This window comes from Myxocyprinus asiaticus, chromosome 16, assembly GCF_019703515.2.
Source record: "Myxocyprinus asiaticus isolate MX2 ecotype Aquarium Trade chromosome 16, UBuf_Myxa_2, whole genome shotgun sequence".
Taxonomy (NCBI): domain Eukaryota; kingdom Metazoa; phylum Chordata; class Actinopteri; order Cypriniformes; family Catostomidae; genus Myxocyprinus; species Myxocyprinus asiaticus.
In genome coordinates this window covers 27,599,681-27,619,777 of record NC_059359.1, presented here as the reverse complement: position 1 = coordinate 27,619,777, position 20,097 = coordinate 27,599,681, and the positions used below count along the sequence as shown (strand labels likewise).

Sequence of the window (20,097 nt, the reverse complement as noted above, 5' to 3'; positions counted from 1 at the left end):
GGTATGCTGGGCCCCTTGACTGTCTATTGCTCAGGACCCCGTTTCTATTAAAAAAATACTTTAGAATTTGTTGTGGGGCCCCCTGGACCTGTGGGCCCCTAGAATCGTTACTACCTTTCACCCCACTAGCTACGGCCCTGAGTAAGAAATATATTAAAAATACATTCTCTGAAAAAAAGCATAAAATTGCATGCAGTGTTGCTTCTAAAACAAGATAAAGCAAATTCAGATATTTTTACAGGAAAACAATGCAAAAATGATCATCAAGAGTAAGTTGTTTGCAGTACATCATTGCCCTAAAATCAAATGTCTTCCTAGACAAAATAATATAATTGTGCTTGGTAACAGATGCATTTTAAAGAGCTAGAAATAGCATTTTAGCTTAGCATAAAGCTAAATGTTCACATGACAGTTTACACAAGGTTTATCTGCTGCTCCAAACTTACTTCAAAACCCCACATAGTGTACACAACCACATCTTCTGATCGCATCATTAATACAGATAAATGTTTTCCATCTGAATAAACTAAATACTACATTAAATAAATGACAATAAAATGCAAAGTAATCTCTTCAGTAATCAAAATACTTTTTGAATATATCTGTATTCTGATTACCAATTATTTACATTGTAACTGTAGTGGAATATAGTTACTAATATTTTGTATTTTAAATAAGTAATCTCGTTATATGTATTCCGTTACTCCACAACCCTGCTTACCCAATATTGACTAAAACACACACACACACACACACAAGAGAATGAGAGAGAAACCTAAGAACACATCAACCTTCCACCCTTGCAGTTTATTTATACTAAACAATCAATAGCAGCACAGTGAGAAAAAAAATGAAACAGAGTAATAGTATAGAAACAAACTAAAATCAGAAATCAATGCAGTTAAATAAAATAAGTCATGAGGCCTGCATTGTCCTAAAAGAAGAAATCATTACAAAAACATAATCTTGTAAGGCAACCGCAATTAAGAATGAGTTTAAGAACAGGATGAAGGAAATCTGGAATGTACTTTTGCAAACCAATAAAAACAGAGACTTGATGACTTGAATCAAGATGATGTTTTGATTTCTCATTGAGAGAACTTTCTGTTTTCATTGACATAGTTAGGAGGCACAAGCATTCCTGCTGTCAAATTGCTACAATACACTGCTGAAAAATGTATCAAATAGCTTATAATAACAATTACTATTAAAATCCTAATCAGTAAAATAAAGTGTTGATCACTGGCTCATTATGTCCTTATGGCTAAAAATACAGGCATTATCTTCATATTCACATTCATATTAAACACAACCTAAAAATGGCACTTGCAAACTAAAATAAAATCCTTCATCATATACACATTAACAAATAAACATATATGTGTGCACAATTACATCTACACTACAGTATATGCCTAAAAGTATGTGGACACCCAAATGTGCCTGTTGAACATTTGATTAAAAAAATTATATGCATTAATATGGAGTCTGTCCTCGCTTGATAGCTTCCTCTTTTCTAGAAGGGCATTACACTATAAGTTGGAAAATGACAGCAGGGGTTTGCTCCTAAACAGACACAAGAACATCAGTGAGGTCAGGCACTTTTCTTTATGAGCCTCTCCCCAAAATGTTGCCACAATGCTGGAAGCACACAGTTCTCTACAATGTCACTGTATGCTGTAAAATTAAGGGCCTACAGAAAACCTACTAAATAGAAGGGGGTTTCCACATACTTTTGGCCATTTAGTGTATACAAACAGTCACAGTACAATGTCTTCATTATCTCATTGAGGTCTTGATTAAATGAGCACCCTGTAGAATAGGGGCCTTACAGTGTTTAGGTAACTTTGGGTAAAATAAAACAAAGCCTATGCATGCCCGTACTTCATACTAACAGAACCCAAAAACAGTCCCTAGACTGGCAATTTGACAGTAAGAAAACAGTATAAATCATAGTGCTCAGGTTACAGTATAAAAACAGGGGTGTTCCTTTGAGTTAACATGGTCTTTAGAGGCTCTCTTTCTTAATCTTCACACATGGCTCAGTACAATCCTGCTGCCCTAAACTATCACAGCTGAAGACATGAAGCTACTTCCTCTAGTGGCAGAGGATGTGATGTAATATTCCTCTTCCATCATCCCATCCATATCTCTGTCATCATGGTAAGAGGACAGAGACTCTTTCTCCTTCCCAGAACAGGAGGCACTGTGATGTGAAGGCTCATGATGATCATTCTCATCATGGTATCCTGAGAGATCCTGTCAGATTATTATTGATTAGAGTGCAATGCAAAAGCACTTGTTAGAGAAGCTTTCGATCTGTGAGTAATAAGCCTGAATAATGCATGGAAAATGAACATGCCATTAAACATGTATGATTAACCATCTTAAATGCCACGTAGGATTAGAGGAATGAGAAATGGGTTCTTACTGTCATTGGCTCTTCTCTCTCTGTCTCATAGTACACTTGATGAGAATCAGACTCCAAAGGTCTACTGATGGTCGGCTACAAAATGAAAAGGGAATGTTCAGGGTGAATTTATGCACTGTACAAACTTGATAAACTCTCCAAGAATCAATTACTTGCCAACAGGAGTAAACACACTGAAATCAGACCAATCAAATAAATATAGCTTTTTTCATATTTTCTCCGCTACCTCTGATGCCAAATGAAACAAGTTTGTTAAAGCTCTTGTTGTAAATTATACTGTAATTTCCTTCTCTCTGAATTAGACCGAAAACCTTAAAGGAATATTCTGTGTTCAATACAAGTCAAGCTCAATCAACAGCATTTGTGGCGTAACTTTTATTACCACGAAAATAAATTTCAGCCCTCTTCTTTAAAAAAAAAAGAAAAAAAAAAAAAAGAAAAAATCAAGGTTAACACAATGGAAATGAATGGGGTCAATATTTTGAAGGATTTAATGGCAGAAATGTGAAGCTTATAATTTTATAAAATCACTTACATTAATTCTTCTGTTAAAATGGAGTATTATATAAGTTGTAAAGATAGAAGTCTAAATCACTGTTTTTATGGTCGTTTTAGGGTTAATGGCATTACGTCGTCATGGCAACAAAGTTGTAAAATTGGTTATAACTTTACACAGAAAAGGTTTTATCACACTAAAATCATGTTAACATGCATACTGTTTAAGTCTTGTGGCTATACTTTGAAACAGTGAGTATTTTAATGTTTACAAATTGGCCCCATTAACTTCCATTGTAAGTGCTTCACTGTAGCCCAGATTTTTGCTTTTTTTGATACAAACACAAATAAAGGGACAAGTCGAAATAAACTTTTGTGGTAATCAACATTTTGCCACAAATGCTGTCGACTGAGCTTAACTTGTATTGAACATAGAATATTCTTTTAAAACATGTGGTCATCCTTAAAGTGTAGTTCACGCAAAAATGAAAATTATATATGCTCATGCCATTCCAGATGTGTATGACTTACTTTCCTCTGCTAAATACAAATAAAGATTTTTAGAAGAATATTTCAGCTCTGTAGGTCAATAAAATGCAAGTGAATGGTGACCAGAACTTTGAAGGTCCAAAAAGCACATAGAGGCAGCATAAAAGTAATCCATATGACACCAGTGGTTAAATCTATATCTTCAGAAGTGATATGATAGGTGTGAGTGAGAAACAGATCAATATTTAAGTCCAATTTTACTATAATTCTCCACTTTCACTTTCACGTTCTTCTTTTGTTTTTGGCAATTTGCATTCTTTGTGCTTATCGCCACCTACGTGGGCAGAGAGGAGAATTTAAATTAAAAAAGGACTTAAATAATTAGCTGTTTCTCACCCACACCTACAGTATAATATCACTTCTGAAGATATAATTTTAACCACTGGAGTCTTATGGGTTTTACTTTTCAAAGTTCTGGTCACAATTCACTTGCATTGTATGGATCTACAGAGCTGAGAAATTCTTCTAAAAATCTTCATTTGTATTCAGCAAAAGAAAGAAAGTCTTACACATCTGGGATGGCATTCTCTGGGAGAGAATTTTCATTTATGACTTTCCTAACAAAACAAACATTTTATTTTTATTTTTTATGGATGAGTAAATAACCGATTAGTAAAACAAAAAAGCAGACAATAAGGGCCCGGTATATATGAGAACTGCTTTAATACCGTTGAAAGACATACCAGGTTGATACCTTATTAGTTGCTTAAGAAAATGAGCATGTAGAGCTGTAATCTAGGCAAAGGGAGGGTACTTTGAATAATATAAAATATAAGAGAGTTTTGATCTGTTTAACTTTTTTTTTTTTTTTTTTTTTGGTCTCTGCATAATTCGCATGCTTTCCTTTGTGTAATTTCATACTGTAGTTTTGATCGATTTTTACATTTGGAAAATAGTAATAATGAGTAGCCGTGTCCAAACTTTTCACTGGTAGTGTCGCTCATCTCTACTCACTCTGTCTGCATAGCAAAAAGACTTCATGGGAGGAGGAGGAGGCTTGTGACTGGGCGGACCTCTGTGAGTGTATACAAACACACACACACAGAAAATCAGTAAAATGTTAAACATTCATAGGTCATTCATAGGTAAATTTTAATAAGTAGGGTGCCAGTAAAAGTACTGATTAATTGATTACTATACTGAGAGAGAGAGAGAGAGAGAGAGAGAGAGACAGACAGAAAGAAAGAGACAGAGAGATGAAAGTACACTCACTTTGCACTTTTCCTCTGGTGTCTGAGGACGATCACTATGATGGTTGCTATAATGGCAAACAGGATGAGCACACTGAGAATGCCACCAAAAATACTTCCCGTAGTGGAACCCTTCATTGGCAGTGGAGTATCTAAAGAGAGAGAAAAGGAGAGAGACTTTGACCTTTGAAATGCTTTTAAAAGTGTCATATCATAGAAAACGTAATTTTCTGTTAATGAAGGTTGGGGCAAGATTAATTATATTGCACCCGACAACAAACCCACAAAATTGTCAGAAAAAGGGTGGAAATGGTTGTGCAAAAATCATTTACAACCATTGCTAGTGCAAGAAACCTTGAATAACATTATAAGTGGACTTCAGGGAAAAAATATAAAATGAGTCAAAAAGTATGACATGACCATCAAATGTATCAGCGCTTACAGTACACAAAGATCACAAAAATCTACCCCCCACTCCTAATAACACTTCACAAAAGTTCATAAAGGACATTATTATTAACATTTACAACAGAATGATAAACAATACATTGATTGCAGTCATAAATGTCTACAAAGGGTCAGCAACAAAATGCCTAAAACTGTAGCAATCAAATGAGAAAGATGGAAGTTCAGTCTTACATAAACTCTCTGCAATATTTATGACAATGGCTTCAAACATAAACATTTTTCACAGATTCAGGACATAACATGTGATGCCAGCACTTGGATTTAAGTGTATACCATTCCACTGTTATTCATTTCTCACAAATGATCTTTTACCATATAACACCACATTTATACAAGTTCATGTTGTTTATAAAGCAGCACCTAACTTCTGCTGTGCTGTTACATTTCAGCACATCCTGCTTCCTTAGATTCAATAAATCTCAGCTTCCACACACATAGAGTCACGCTGCTCTGTACAGTGCAGAAAACTTCTGCTGTCTCTCTCTTGTCAGAGGAAACATAATTATCATATGTATTCATGCATTTCCATGCAGTTTAACATGACCTCTGTGCTCTTATAAGCCAAAAAAGAAGCTGCATCCATCTCCCCTGCTGTGCTGTTTAGACCAGTACAAATTTTCATACTTCAGGGATGCAAACTCATGAGAGGTGAAAAAGGTGAGAACATCAAAGCAGGTGTTCCAGATGTATATTTCAGTTGATTTGCTTGTTGTTTTTAAAGCTTTTTATTTGGTTTATTTTTAAGCTTAAAGTTACCCTTTTAAGTCATTTAAATAAAGTACATTTAGAAAATTGTACCCAAAACTTTGGGCAAATTAGCTTCGGAAAAGGTGACTTTAGCTGAAAGGTCTTGTCAGTGTTGGGTAAATTACTTCAAATAGTAATCCACTACAAATTACTAATTATTTCTCTAAAAACTGTAATCAGATTACTTTAGTAATTACTTCATTGAAAGAGTAATCACATTATTAATTACTTTAATTTAAGTTACTTTCTAAAAGCTTTTCTGCTCAATAAATTCAAAATGTCTATATTTCTTTCTTGTTTATTATTACACACAAGTCATACACTCAGAACCTCACATTTCTCCTTCACATGACTCGTTACGGGGCCATAATTAATGTATTCAACATAAATAATATAATATGTATAGAAATATGTACAACCCTATAATATACTTAAAAGTAATTAAAATAACTGAAATCAGTAACTGTAATGTGATTACAAGAATTTAAAATGTAATGCATTACATTCCTTTTTTGACTAAAAAGTAATTATATTACAGTACCTAGTTACTTTGTAATTGGATTACACCCAAGACTGCCTCTATTACATTTTTAATAGAGAGAATTTTGTTTTTAAATGCTACATTAAAAGACTGACTGGTTAACTTATAGTTACCTTAACATATTCAGTGAAAAAAATTTTTTAACACAAAAATAGCCTACATGTGATTATACTGTAAAATAATGGGGGAAAAAATTGTGAATTAACTAATAGTTAACAGTGAATATTTATATTAATGCATGTACAGTACAAGACAATGCATGTACTTTTACGGTAAACTGTTGTTAAAATTACAGTGAAAACAATAATTGTCAACCAGAATGGTCCTTCTGGATTAGCTGGTTAACATGGAACTTCTGCTGGTTATGCTACTGTAGTTAAGAAGCTCTATATTGGGGATATCCAAAACAAAATATAAACATATGCCGGTGACTATATATATATATATATATATATATATATATATATATATTCAGCAGGGTCTGATTACATAATATCTAGTTCTTAAAGATAGGTCCTTTGCATACAAAGTAGGAAAATAGTAGGATTATTAAAATATCGGATACTGTGTGTCATAAAATATGGTCAGCTAGAGGAATCTATCAGGCCATCAGCAGTTACATGTAGTAGAATGGCTTACAAAAGCACCTAAGAGGGTCACTTATAGGGCCACAATAATTATTTAATGTCTAAACGCTCACTAAATGCAATGTTGTCGAAATGCAATAACTTAATTGTACATTAGATGGCGCTAAAGCTTTACTTGAATCCTCTCCGTTCTCCAGGTCAATGGGTTTTTTCCCCCCTCTAGGTGAATGTTGAACGCACGTCCTACGGATTTTCTGATGTCACCACCATAAAAGTGCTGTATAAAATGTGAAAATAAATATGCTCTTTGAAAGCTCTCTGAAAATTATGTTGCAGGTGTTATGCTGTCAGGCAAGATTAAAGTCTGGTTTACGGATCAGAGAAGAATGGCATGAGGAGCCCGAAAGAATGATAAAAAGAAGGAGAGAATATTGGCCATCCAGACAGACCGGTTTACAAGGATAAAGGCATAATTCTCTTGTAGGGCGAGGAATTGAAAAGAAAGACAGGGCTTGGATGAAGGGTTGTGTGCACGTCATGTCTCGCTCAATATCTGCCTTGTCAGTCACGTCATTCACTACTTCCGTCTCGCACTGTCAATCTGTGTTTCGTGTCCTAAAGCGCTATTGCCTCTTCTGTCTCGCTTGGTTCAGCTGGGGATGGTTGACATCTCTGTGCTGATGACACAGCAGAGCAGGTAACTCATATTATTATACACCAAACATACATGCTGGCACATAAACACAGCATTACACACAGTTCATGAAACAGCACATGCTAGAGCGACTCCCGTCACTAAACATAATCATGCAGACAGTTTATTCATCGGAGGAAGAGATTTTAGCAGTATACCACAAACACAGAAAGAGATGGAGAGACAGAATATGAGGTGTGTGGAGGAAGTGAAGGTCACTGCAGAGGAGACAGAATGAGGAAAGAATGAGTGTGTGTGTGTGTGTGTGTAATGTAGAGGAATGGTGCTAGAAAGCACATAGAGGAGAAAAAACTCAATCAACGTGACATCTCCGTTTATAAACTCCAGTCTGCAGCTCTGAGTCTCAGACAGAGACTCGGACACAGATTGCGTTGCAATAACTTCAGTCACGTTCCAAGTTGGCTATGTCACGTTTACTTTTAGTTTAGTTTTACAGAGATAGTGCACATTAATTAACTTTAAGGGGTTCAGGATGGGCATGAAGGAGGCGGGAACCAGCAGAACAGTCAACATAACTTTAATGACATAAAAGAACTGAAACATAACATAAAACACACAGACATGCACACACAGTGGCTGCGTGTGTGTGTCTCTCTCTCTCTCTCTCTCTCTCTCTCTCTCTCTCTCTCTCTCTCTCTCGAACTGGCACCCCCGACTTTATCCCCCTCCCCTCTGTTTAGGTGACTCAGAACCGGCCGTGCACCCTCATGGCCCAGCCACGCGCTCCTCCTCGCCACACTCCTCCATGGCCTGATTCAGGCCTGGGAAACTTCCGGCATAACGTACTCCCCTCCCCTCCTGGAGGGGAGGTGTTACCCTTCCGGCTGACCGTCTGCCGGCAGGTCTTCCCCATCTCTCTAGAGCCCTGGGAGAGACGAGGGGAGGGAGAGGGAAAGAGCGAGGGGGAGAGACCGAGAAAAACCTCGCTCACCGGTCCCCAGACACGCCGTCGCCTAGTCCTCAGCCACTCCTCTGCCCTCTGGCGGATGACAGCCACTCCTCTCCTGGCAGACAGCAGCAAGTCCTCTGACCCCTGGCAGACGGAACGGCTCCACCCCTTCCTGGCGGATGACAGCGGTTCCTTGACTCCTGGAGGCTAGCAGCGACTCCTCCATTCCCTGGTGGACGGCAGCGGTGAGGACTCCACGACAGCACATCCCACCTCCTTCCACGGTTTTGGCACCAGTGTAACAGGATCAGGATGGGCAAGGAGGAGGCAGGAACCAGCAGAACAGTCAACATAACTTTAATGACATAAAAGAATAGAAACATAACATAAAAAACATAGATGCACACACACAGCAGCCGTGTGTGTCTCTCTCTCTCCCTGGCTTGTCTTTATCCCCCTCCCAGCTGATTAGGTGACTCAGCACCAGCCGTGCACCCTCACGGCCTGGCCACACCCTCCTCCTCTTCACATAAACATTTCAGTTTCAGTGCCAGTTTAGCTACTAAAGCTAATTTTCAGCTGTAGTCCCAGGTGCACTGCATGAAAAGAGTCAAATCTGAAAAAATGTGGGAATAGTAAACTCCCACTTAACTTCAAGCTTGTCAGATGTATTAGGGAAAAAACTGACCCAAGTAAATTGTAACCTTTAATGTCCACAAAAAGCCACATACCTCTGGGACCTGTGAAGTTTGATAGAAATTTACAGAAGAAATTCTGCTGGTTGCGATGACTGATTGCAGTCCTACTGTGAGGGCCTTTTATATGTTAATGACTGGCAATTGTGAGTGAAAGGTGTTAGGTGCTTCAAGCTTACTGTGTTTTCAGAGTACAGGGGAAAAGTTTGGCTTATTGTCGGCTACAGCAAACTACATTACTGCACAGACAAACATGCTAAAATAAACACCCTGAAATTAAAAATAGTTAACCAAACAGTGGTGATATTTAACTCAAAAATAACTACATTTTATTTTACTTGACATTTTTTGTACACATTATAGAAAATAAACTGTGATTTTAAAATTAAGAGATTTATCTGTTTTTATTTTATTTTATTTTTTTTAATGTAAATTTTCAACACGTACACATGTGCAACCATTGTGCTGACACAATAGTTAATTTAAATAGCTAATGGGTCATTCATAACAACTGCCTAATGCATTGTGTCAATAGCCATGATCACTTCAGAATTGTCAACCAAACTGTATTGCAGAAAATCGCATTACAGTTTATAATTATACTTTTTTTTTTTTTTTTTTTTTTTTACAAAGTACGGGTACTAAAGAAATTGAATGCAAACAATTTAATCTTTCCAATTAAAAAGATTTACTGTACAGTACAGTAGTGAAACAAAATTAAGAAGTTAATAAAATAATAAAAAATAACCAAAAATAAAGTAATAAAAGCAGAAGAATAAAGTAAACTAAAAACAATTCTGTTGTTAAAAAAATAATCTGACGCGTCTATAAAAACAAAAAACAATATGAAAAATTTAGGAATCATATAAGCCTAAATCTCAACCATTGTGCACCGTGGTACTAATACCTTCTCTTTTGTCTGGCTTAACTGCACAGATGAAGTACTAAGTACACATCTGCCTGCAATATGTTCCACAGGTAGAAACATTGCTATAGAGTCAGGCTGTGTGCCCTGCAAACTCCATACCTCCACAGAGCTCCCAAAAAATATCTGTCTGGGTGAGGTTGCAACCATGTTACCTTTACAACAACATAGAGGTGTATATGAGCAATAACGTAGAGGTGTTCAACAGCTTTTTTGCAACCAACCCTACTAGAAAGACTATGCTGGTTTGGTGCTGGTCTAGCTGGTGGACCAGCAAAGACATGCTTTTCACCATCAAAAACTAGTTGGTAAAGCTGCCCGACCAGCATGGTCATTCTGATGAAGCTGATTAAGCTAGTTTAAAAGCCTGGTGCAGACACCAGCACACTAACATCCCATGCTGGCTGACCATCTCCCAAAACACAACATAAACTGGTGACCAGTTGTGTGTCTATACAGAAAAGACTTTAATAAATAAACCTACTTACTGGAGAACTAACCCAGTCTCCCCCATTTTTGACTATTCAAAATTGAACCCCCCCCCCCCCCCCCGACTCCCCATCCCCACATACACACCTCCACCTCACACCCCCTCCTGAACAGACTTGTTATTATCTCTGGTCGGACCTGAGTCATTTCAAACATACCTACAGATGCTACAGACAGACTGTCAGACTGCAACATTCAAAGAAGAATCTTCATTATAATAATTCACTAACCAGGTAAAATAGATGATTTATACTGTATTAAATACCAATACTGTAATTAACTTCATCTGATTTTAACTGCATTATAATCTCTCACATAATGATTCCTCTTTTCCACAGAATAATTTTCCCCACACGACCAGACTCAACTGATCTTCTGAGATTATAATAGGTAACTTTCAAGCTGTTGTTGCAATCTTTTAATATCCATTTTTATGTTGTTTTACCTATCCAGTCTTCTGTTACTACAATATTTTATGTGTCCTGCAAGACTTATAATGAGACTATAAGGAAGAAGCATTCCTACTTTCATCCTGGAAAAGGCAGAGCTGAGATACTCAATCAAGATTGTGGCAAAGAGAGAGAAGAGTAAGTTTAAAATCTATTATACATTTGATGTATCTTATTTTTTTAATGCATATGTTGTTAGGAGTTCTTTAAGTTGGTGTTTTCAGTGGTTAAATGACTGTAATGTTTTGCAGTTGCACTTGGATACCAAGTCAACAGAGACAGGCACAGGCGTATTGTGTATTCCGTGGACATGATGTCTGGTGAAGAAGATGGTGTTGTCTATGTGAGGCCAGTGTGAGTTATAAAACCATCAGTTTTGAGAAGATCTGTTCCAGGAGCTACAGAAGAGACTTGATGCAGACCCACACTATACTGGGACTTACCACTTTCATGTGATGACAAGTGAAGAGTCAGATGCCACTGAAGCTTCACAATGTGTTTCAGATGTTTGTACAGTATATTTTATTACTTTTATATTTTGTATATTTCACGTTTTCCTTTTTAATAAAGGTCTTTTAACCCAATTACTGTCTCCGCATTTATGTTGTGTTAACATTGATTAAAGGCCTGTATTAAGAGGCATAAGCTAAATGCTGTTTGGGATTGGGTGGGCAAAATGTTAAGTTTAACCATTAAAATTAAAGCCAATGCATGCAGTGGCCCAATAGCTGTCAATATTTAGGGATATGCTAAATAAATTGTAACCAATAAAATTAAAGCCAGTGTATGCAGTGACCCAATGGTTGTCAAGATTTAAGGGTAGGTTGAGTTTAAGGGCAGCCAATCCAGTTTGAGAAAAATGACCAATAGGGGTGACCATTTTATGTCGAAGGAGAGAAATGCAAATGTGACTCAGGTGTGAAAAAGTCTCCTGACAGACAACTTGGGGTAACTTACCATTGCATCAAATGGCCATAACACAGAAGGAATCGCCCTGCTGTCCACATATGTGGACATAAATATTTGTCGCTGACTACCACCCTTGGAGTGGCGAGTTCGAATCCAGGGCGTGCTGAGTGACTCCAGCCAGGTCTCCTAAGCAACCAAATTGGCCCGGTTGCTAGGGAGGGTAGAGTCACATGGGGTAACCTCCTCGTGGTTGTGATTAGGGGTTCTCACTCTCAATAGGGCACATGGAAAGCTGTGCGTGGATCGCGGAGAGTAGCATGAGCCTCCAGTGCTGTGAGTCTCGACAGTGTCATGCATAGCGAGCCACATGATATGATGCGTGGATTGACATACACATTAATGTAGTACACATGTGGGATGGCATGAGGGTGAGTAAATTATGAGAGAATTTAAATTTTTGGGTGAACTATCCCTTTAATACCAAATGCAGATATGTGATTTAATTTAAAAAGCGACACATTCCCATACACACAAGTAACCTGGTTTTCAAACACCCATCCAATATACTCTAGAAATTATTGGTTTCTGTAAAAATGTCAAACACAAAGACAGAATTTCCCTCCATTGTTTGACAGTCCCACATGAGAGATAATCTTGTGTAGATTTGTTTACATTTCTCCCTGGCCTGTGCTCTTAGTTTAGAGTAAATGAAACTAAAAGCATTTTGAAAGCACTTGGGCTCAATAAAGCACTGTATGCAGTAATTCAGTTATGGTGATTAGCATCAGGTCACATGACCCATCTCTGCCACCGCAATCCTATTTCACACAGTGTGACTAAAGTGGCAGGTTGATGGGATTAATTTGTTGAATAAACAATTTAAGTTGAATTATGGATGTGCCAATGTGAAAAGACATAAGCAATTAGAGGGATTATGGCTGTAGACATGATGCTCTGTCAAAGTAAGATTGCAAATAGAGTGAGAAAGTGTGTTTGTTTGTGCGTATGTGTGTGTGTGCTTATGTAGAAGGGAAGCCAAGCCTCCAGATCCATTCTTAATGCAGTTAGATTATCAGCATCCATTCTGACTGAGTGGAATTTGACATCAGAGCTTGACTCCCATGAGACAATGCATACTGAATACCAGTAAGAGAGAGAGAGAAAAAAAGAAAGAGAGATGGAGATCAAAGAGAAATGATGACACATCTGACTCAAAGACAAACATTGTAACCCACACACATGGAGTATCCAACCTATCTGAAGCTCGTAGAAAACCCTCAAAAACTGCCTCAGGTTTCCAAAAGCTGAAAATTCTGCCTTTGCGTGATGCATCCTATTGTGTGTGCAGTTCGGCAGTTGGTGAAAAGAATAAAAATGCCGTCTGAAAGCAGTTAAAAGTAGTAAATTAATTTATAAATGCCCCCTTTTCCATTTTTGTTATACTCTGGACTCTTGTCAACTTTGGAAGTGATTTCTACCAAGAAATACGCATAGGAGTCAATAGATATTTGCTTGGGTAACTCTAAAGCTCATTTGAATGTGTTTTAGATCATAAGACATGACTTACCGGTCATGGAAGCCAGTCTCCTTGCGAGGTGCCTTCATTCAAAAAACGTTACCTGTGAAGTCTTTGACGGTAAAGCGGGAAGGCAACTGCCTTAGCTTTTGGACACAGCCGATGTGTTATCATCATGTTGAAGGGTTTATCTGATGCATTCTCTGACTTTGAGCTGGTCACCGTTAATTTCACTGGAGCTGCAGTGAGCACTGTAATATGCTGCATGGATGCAATGCAATTTGACTCACCCCATCAGTCTTCATGATGACAATACGGCACAAGTGTGTGTGTGTGTGTGTGTGTGTGTGTGTGCAAAGGTGTACCAGCTGTGGGGGACGTGGGGTCCAAATGGTGGTTTTGTATACGGTATTCTTTGCGAGTTGTTACTTTGGGCTGACTGAGCGACCATCCAGCCAATCACAGGTGAGTTTCATAAGCCGAAAATACCCTTACGTAATAGGACGTCAGTCAGACAGTCTGGATCAGCACTGGTTTAGCAAGGTCCCTGTTTACGACAGTATTACACGTTATATTTATTTTGCCGCATTTTGCCATATAAAGTATAGCCCTCTGTGATATAAGTTAATATAATATGACAATTGATGATACTCCAGGTTCACATCAAATACTGGAGTGAATGATCATACATTATATTTCTTAACATAATCACTCTTACTTTAACCATACAATTTGTCCAATAGTGGTCAATATTAGTTTATTGTATTCTATTTACAGTATAATATAATTTTCACTTTCAGTATAATTTACGTTAACTGAAGCAGTAATTTGACAAAATATCCTAAATAAAGACATGCATTAATGAATTGGGTATCATGATCAAACAGTTAACAATATATTTTTACAGTATTTATTAATCTTTGTCAATATTAGTTAATAAAAATAGAATTGTTCATTTGATTTTTAAAATCTATTAATATGTTGAAATTAACATTTACTAAGATTAATAAATGCTGTAAAAGTATCATTGTTAATTCATGTTAAATAATGTTGTTAACTAATGTTAACAAATAACCTCATTGTAAAGTGTTACCAATCGTGTAATTGTACCATTACTTTTATTTATGAATATTGTGGTGTGATATTACAGATCATATGAATAAAAACAAATTAATCCTCAACTGTAAGTTTTTTTTTTCTTCTCAGAAGTGCTTTACTTGTGTTGGTGTCAGGTGGGCTGGTTTGAGTATTTCTGTAACTGCTGATCTCCTGGGATTTTCACATGCAACAGTCTCTAGAATTTACTCCGAATGGTGCCTAAAACAAACAACATCCAGTGAGGGGCAGTTCTGCTGACGGAAACGCCTTGTTGATGAGAGAGGTCAACAGAGAATGGCCAGACTGGTTCAAACTGACAAAGTCTACGGTAACTCAGATAACTGCTCTGTACAACTGTGGTAAGAAGAATATCATCTTAGAATGCTATTCTGAGATGCAGGTTGGCGCTGTTTTGGTGGCATAAAGGGGACCTACACAATATTAGGCAGGTGGTTTTAATGTTGTGGCTGATTGGTTGTATCAGCGCATGAGTCTTCAAAAAGTTATGCTTTTTACATTATGTTTATGAGGTAATAGTTTGTTCCCAATCTGTCACACACTCGACGTTGTGTCAATGTAGTGACACTAGGGGTCACTCTTGGGAGCCCGAAACACCACTGGTCTTTGAAAAAAGGCCAATGAAAATTGGCGAGTGGTATTTGCATACCTCTCCCCCGAACATACGGGTATAAATGGAGCTGGTCCCGATCTTTCAGCTCCCCCACCCTCACTACCCTCGATGGTGGGGTGGCCAAGGGCTATTCGGTGATCCCTCCGGTGGATAAGGTGCCCAAAGCTCCCGTCCAAGGCCTGTAGGTTTACGTCGTCCCTGACGGCCAAGGCCTACGGTGCCGCTGGACAAGCCGCCTCCGCCCTGCACGCCATGACTCTCCTGCAAGTCCACCAAGCCAAGGCGCTAAAGGAATTGTACGAGGGTAGTTCCACCCCAGGATTGATGCAGGAGCTGCGCTCGGTGACCGACCTCACCCTCTGGGCGATCAAGGTCACGGCGCGGTCTCTCGGGCGGGCGATGTCCACCTTGGTGGTCCAGGAGCAGCACCTTTGGCTCAACCTGGTCGAGATGGGAGAGGCTGACAAGGCACGGTTCCTTGGCGCCCCCGTTTCCCAGGTTGGCCTGTTTGCCCAGCAGTTCTCGGCGGTGAAGCAGCAGATGGAAGCTATCCAACACATCCTGCCCCAGCGCGGCTCAAGATCCCGCACCCCGTCTGCTCGTCGCCAAGGGTGTCCTCCTGCAGTGACTGCACCGGCTCTGTCGCAGCCTGCCCCCACGGCCCGGCCCCGGCATGGAGCCCACCGCTGGAAGCAGACGCCACCGGTCTCATGGCCGGCCGCCAAGAACCCGAGAAAGGCTTCGAAGCGCCCCTGAGGTGGGCGACCCAGGGACAAGGAAACCCGCTGCTCTGGAGCTGGTAAGCAGACCACTCCATCCCCTGGTGGAGGGCCGGGAGGAGAATTTTTTGTTACCTTTTCATTTAATTTTACCGCATGCCCGAGTGGCTGCGGAACCCAAGATTTCAGCAAAAGAGCGGTTTCCTTGTTCCCCGGGTCACATACCTGGTGCGCACGGCTGTCATCATGACCACCGTCCACCATTCCATTTCGGCAGGTTTGGAAACCTTTTCAGAGGCTCCTGGGGCATATGGCATCCTCAGCGGTGGCCACTCCGCTCGGGTTGATGCATATGAGACCGCTTCAGCACTGGCTCCAGACTAAAGTCCCGAGATGGGCATGGCACCGCGGGACACATCGCGTGGCCACCATGCTGGTTTGTCGCCGCCTCTTCAGCCCTTGGACCGACCTCACATTTCTACGGGCAGGCGTTCCCCTAGAGCAGGTCTCCAGGCGCGTCGTGGTTACAACAGACACCTCCAAAACGGGCTGGGGCACTGTATGCAATGGGCACGCAGCCGCCGGCTCCTGGATTGGCCCGTGGCTACGTTGGCACATCAACTGCCTCGAGTTTTTGGCAATTCTGCTCGCCCTGCGGAGGTTTCGGCTGTTGATCCAGGGCAAGCATGTGTTAGTTCGGACAGACAACATGGCAACGGTGGCATACATCAACCGTCAAGGTGGTTTACGCTCCCATTGTATGTCACAACTCGCCCGCCGTCTCCTCCTCTGGAGTCAGCAGCACCTCAAGTCGCTGCAAGCCACTCACATCCCGAGCGACCTCAACATTGCAGCGGACGTACTGTCATGACCGGTTACCCTCAGGGGAGAGTGGAGACTCCATCCTCAGGTGGTTCAGCTGATTTGGAGTCAATTCGGGCAGGCACAGGTAGACCTGTTTGCTTCCCGAGAATCCTCCCACTGCCCGCTCTGATACACCGAGGCACCTCTCAGTATAGATGCACTGGCACACAGCTGGCCCCCTAGACTATGCAAATATGCGTTTCCCCCAGTGAGCCTACTTGCACAGGCCCTGTGCAAGGTCAGGTAGGACGAGGAGCAGGTCATCCTGGTACCACCCTACTGGCCCACCCAGACATGGTTCTCGGACTTCACGCTCCTCGCGACAGCCCCCCCCCCGGCGAATTCCCCTGAGGAAGGACCTTCTCTCTCAGGGACGGGGCACCATCTGGCACCTGCAACCAGACCTCTGGAATCTCCATGTCTGGCCCCTGGACGGGATACAGAAGACTTAAGTGGCCTACCACCCGCGGTGGTAGACACGATCACTCAGGCTAGGGCCCCCTCTACGAGATGCCTGTATGCTTTGAAGTGGCGGCTGTTCGCTAAGTGGTGTTCTTCCCGACACGAAGACCCCCAGAGATGCACAGTCGGATCAGTGCTTTCCTTCCTGCAGGAGAGGTTGGAAGGGCGGCAGTCCCCCTCCACCTTGAAGATGTATGTTGCCGCTATAGCGGCACACCAAGACACAGTGGACGGTAAGTCCTTAGGGAAGCACGACCTGATCATCAGGTTCCTGAGAGGCGCCAGGAGGTTGAATCCCTTCATGGGACCTCTCTGTAGTTCTTCAGGGTCTACGGGGAGCCCCCTTTGAGCCCCTGCAGTCAGCTGAGCTTAAGGCACTCTCTTTAAAGTCTGCCCTCCTGACTGCGCTCACTTCCATCAAGAGGGTAGGAGACCTGCAAGCGTTCTCTGTCAGCGAAACGTGCCTGGAGTTCGGTCCGGGCTACTCTCACGTGATCCTGAGACCCCAACCGGGCTATGTGCCCAAGGTTCCCACGACCCCTTTTAGGGGTCAGGTGGTGAACTTGCAAGCGCTGCCCCAGGAGGAGGCAGACCCAGCCCTGACATTGCTGTGTCCGGTGCACGCTTTACGTGTCTATTTGGATCTATATTGTCTCTGAGCAGCTCTTTTTTCTGCTTTGGTGAACAGCGGAAAAGAAGTGCTGTCTCCAAGCAGAGGATCGCCCGCTGGGTCATTGATGCCATAGCAATGGCATATCACGCTCAGGACGTGCCGCCCCCGGCAGGGCTGTGAGCCCATTCTACCAGGAGTGTGGCGGCCTCCTGGGCCTTGACCAGCGGTGCCTCTCTAGCAAACATTTGCAGAGCAGCAGGCTGGGCAACACCTTTGCGAGGTTCTACAATCTCCGGGTGGAACCGGTTTTGTCCCGTGTAGTAGCAGGCACAAGCAGGTAAGTCCGGGACAGCTGGCCAGGTGTATCACTTGCGCATAGCGCCTTTCACTTCCCCTGAGCTGAAGACGTGTGCTGTTGACTCCCAGTAGTGTTCACAAACTGTGTTCCCTTGATGACTTCCTCCGAGCCCTGTGGCAGACGAGTTTGCGGAGAAACTCACTGCCAGCTCAGTACATGTGCTAACTAAGCCCTGTACTGGGGTAGGTGCTCCGCATGTGTTGGTTCCCCATAGGTAAACCCATGCGACGTATATCTTCCGCTAATTCGTTTCCCTGTTGGTAAACTGCGTCTTCCTTGGGCAGAGGCCCCTCTGCCCCAGTCACCATGTTTGTAGAAACTCCTCCCCCATAGGGTAGGACCTACCATGGGACTTCTCCACATGACATACTTCCGACAAAGCTCGGCAAGACCATGTGACGTATTTCCACTCAAAATACCCCCCCACCCCCCCCGGGTGGAGTGTGGTCTCTACGGTGTCTTCCCCTTGGGAGTGACACCCCCCCCAACGTAGACCTGGTGGCCCCAGTCGGTTAACAAATTTCACTCTTTTTTTGGGGAGAGAGAAAAAAAAAGAGAGAGGATAAGAGGCCATGACTGGGCTAGCCTGTCTCTATCTTTTGGGCAGTCGACTTGTTCTTGAAGGGCCGTTCGACACTCCTAAAAGCGCTGGGGGAGGTTACGTGTCGGCCTGGTGCGCTGGCTACGAGGCACACAGTGGTCTGCCCGTCACACACCGCCAGTTCACATAACACAGTTCAGCTAGTTGTGGCGTTTCGTATAGGGACCCCTAGTGTCACTACATCGACACAATGTCGAGTGAGTGACAGATAGGGAACGTCCTGGTTACTTGCATAACCTCCGTACCCTGATGGAGGGAACGAGACATTGTGTCCCTCCTGCCACAATGCTGGACTACCCAATGAAATGGCCGGAACCTTGTCTCGGCTCCTCAGCACAAAACCTGAATGAGTGGTTGCATACCAGCTCCTTTTATACCCGTATGCTCGGGGGAGTGGTATGCAAATACCACTCGCCAATTTTCAATGGCCTTTTTTCAAAGACCAGAGGTGTTTCGGGCTCCCAAGAGTGACCCCTAGTGTCACTACTTCGACACAACATCTCGTTCCCTCCATCAGGGAACGGAGGTTACGCAAGTAACCAGGACGATCGTTTTCTTTCTTTTTTTTTTGCCAATTTAAGCAGATTACTAGATCTGTGTTAAATATGTAAAGCTATTTTTAATATCAGCTCCTGTTTTTTACCTCATTGTTGGTGTGCAGTCGACAAAAAATATAGATCTGCTGTGTTCTTAGAACACAGCATTTTACTGAAGTGAATAGACATGTTGACACATTTTTTATACATGAAAACTTATGAACGTTTTTGAAACTCATAATTTTATAAGACTATTGTTGTTGTCTTTTGATAAAAATCTTGTTCAGCAGCTCACAAACTGTAGGGAAATTATAGATTTGCTTTGTTCTTATAATGCATAAAACCTCTACTGAAATCTCTTTGTAGGTCTGTATGCATACAGATTTTAAATGATTAAAATTTTCTTTTGATCGTTGATTCAGTGATTAACTAATTTCACACAAGACACTCATTTGCTACCACCTTCTGGCATCACCAGAAATGGTCACTGAATCATTAAATGGATCTGAATGAATTTTGGTGAATGTAATCAAAATACTCGAGCCACTTGAATACATTTAAATCCCACAATGCACAAGCACAGAGTAAAAGATTATATTGTGCACATGCACAATTGTCAT

General features: G+C 41.3%; 1 protein-coding gene across 1 annotated transcript in view; it reads right to left on the bottom strand.

Moving 5' to 3' along the window:
• Positions 1-797: 797 nt before the first annotated feature.
• The window catches only part of si:ch73-22o12.1 (nectin-2), a 107,204-nt gene continuing 87,904 nt past the window's right edge, over positions 798-20,097 (bottom strand). Inside the window, exons 7-10 of the mRNA XM_051721276.1 lie at positions 4,688-4,817; positions 4,430-4,490; positions 2,432-2,506; positions 798-2,259 (exon numbers count right to left, since the gene is read on the bottom strand). Coding sequence (XP_051577236.1) covers positions 2,062-2,259; positions 2,432-2,506; positions 4,430-4,490; positions 4,688-4,817 — 464 coding nt within the window. The 3' untranslated portion in view covers positions 798-2,061. The remainder of the gene's footprint in view (positions 2,260-2,431; positions 2,507-4,429; positions 4,491-4,687; positions 4,818-20,097) is intronic.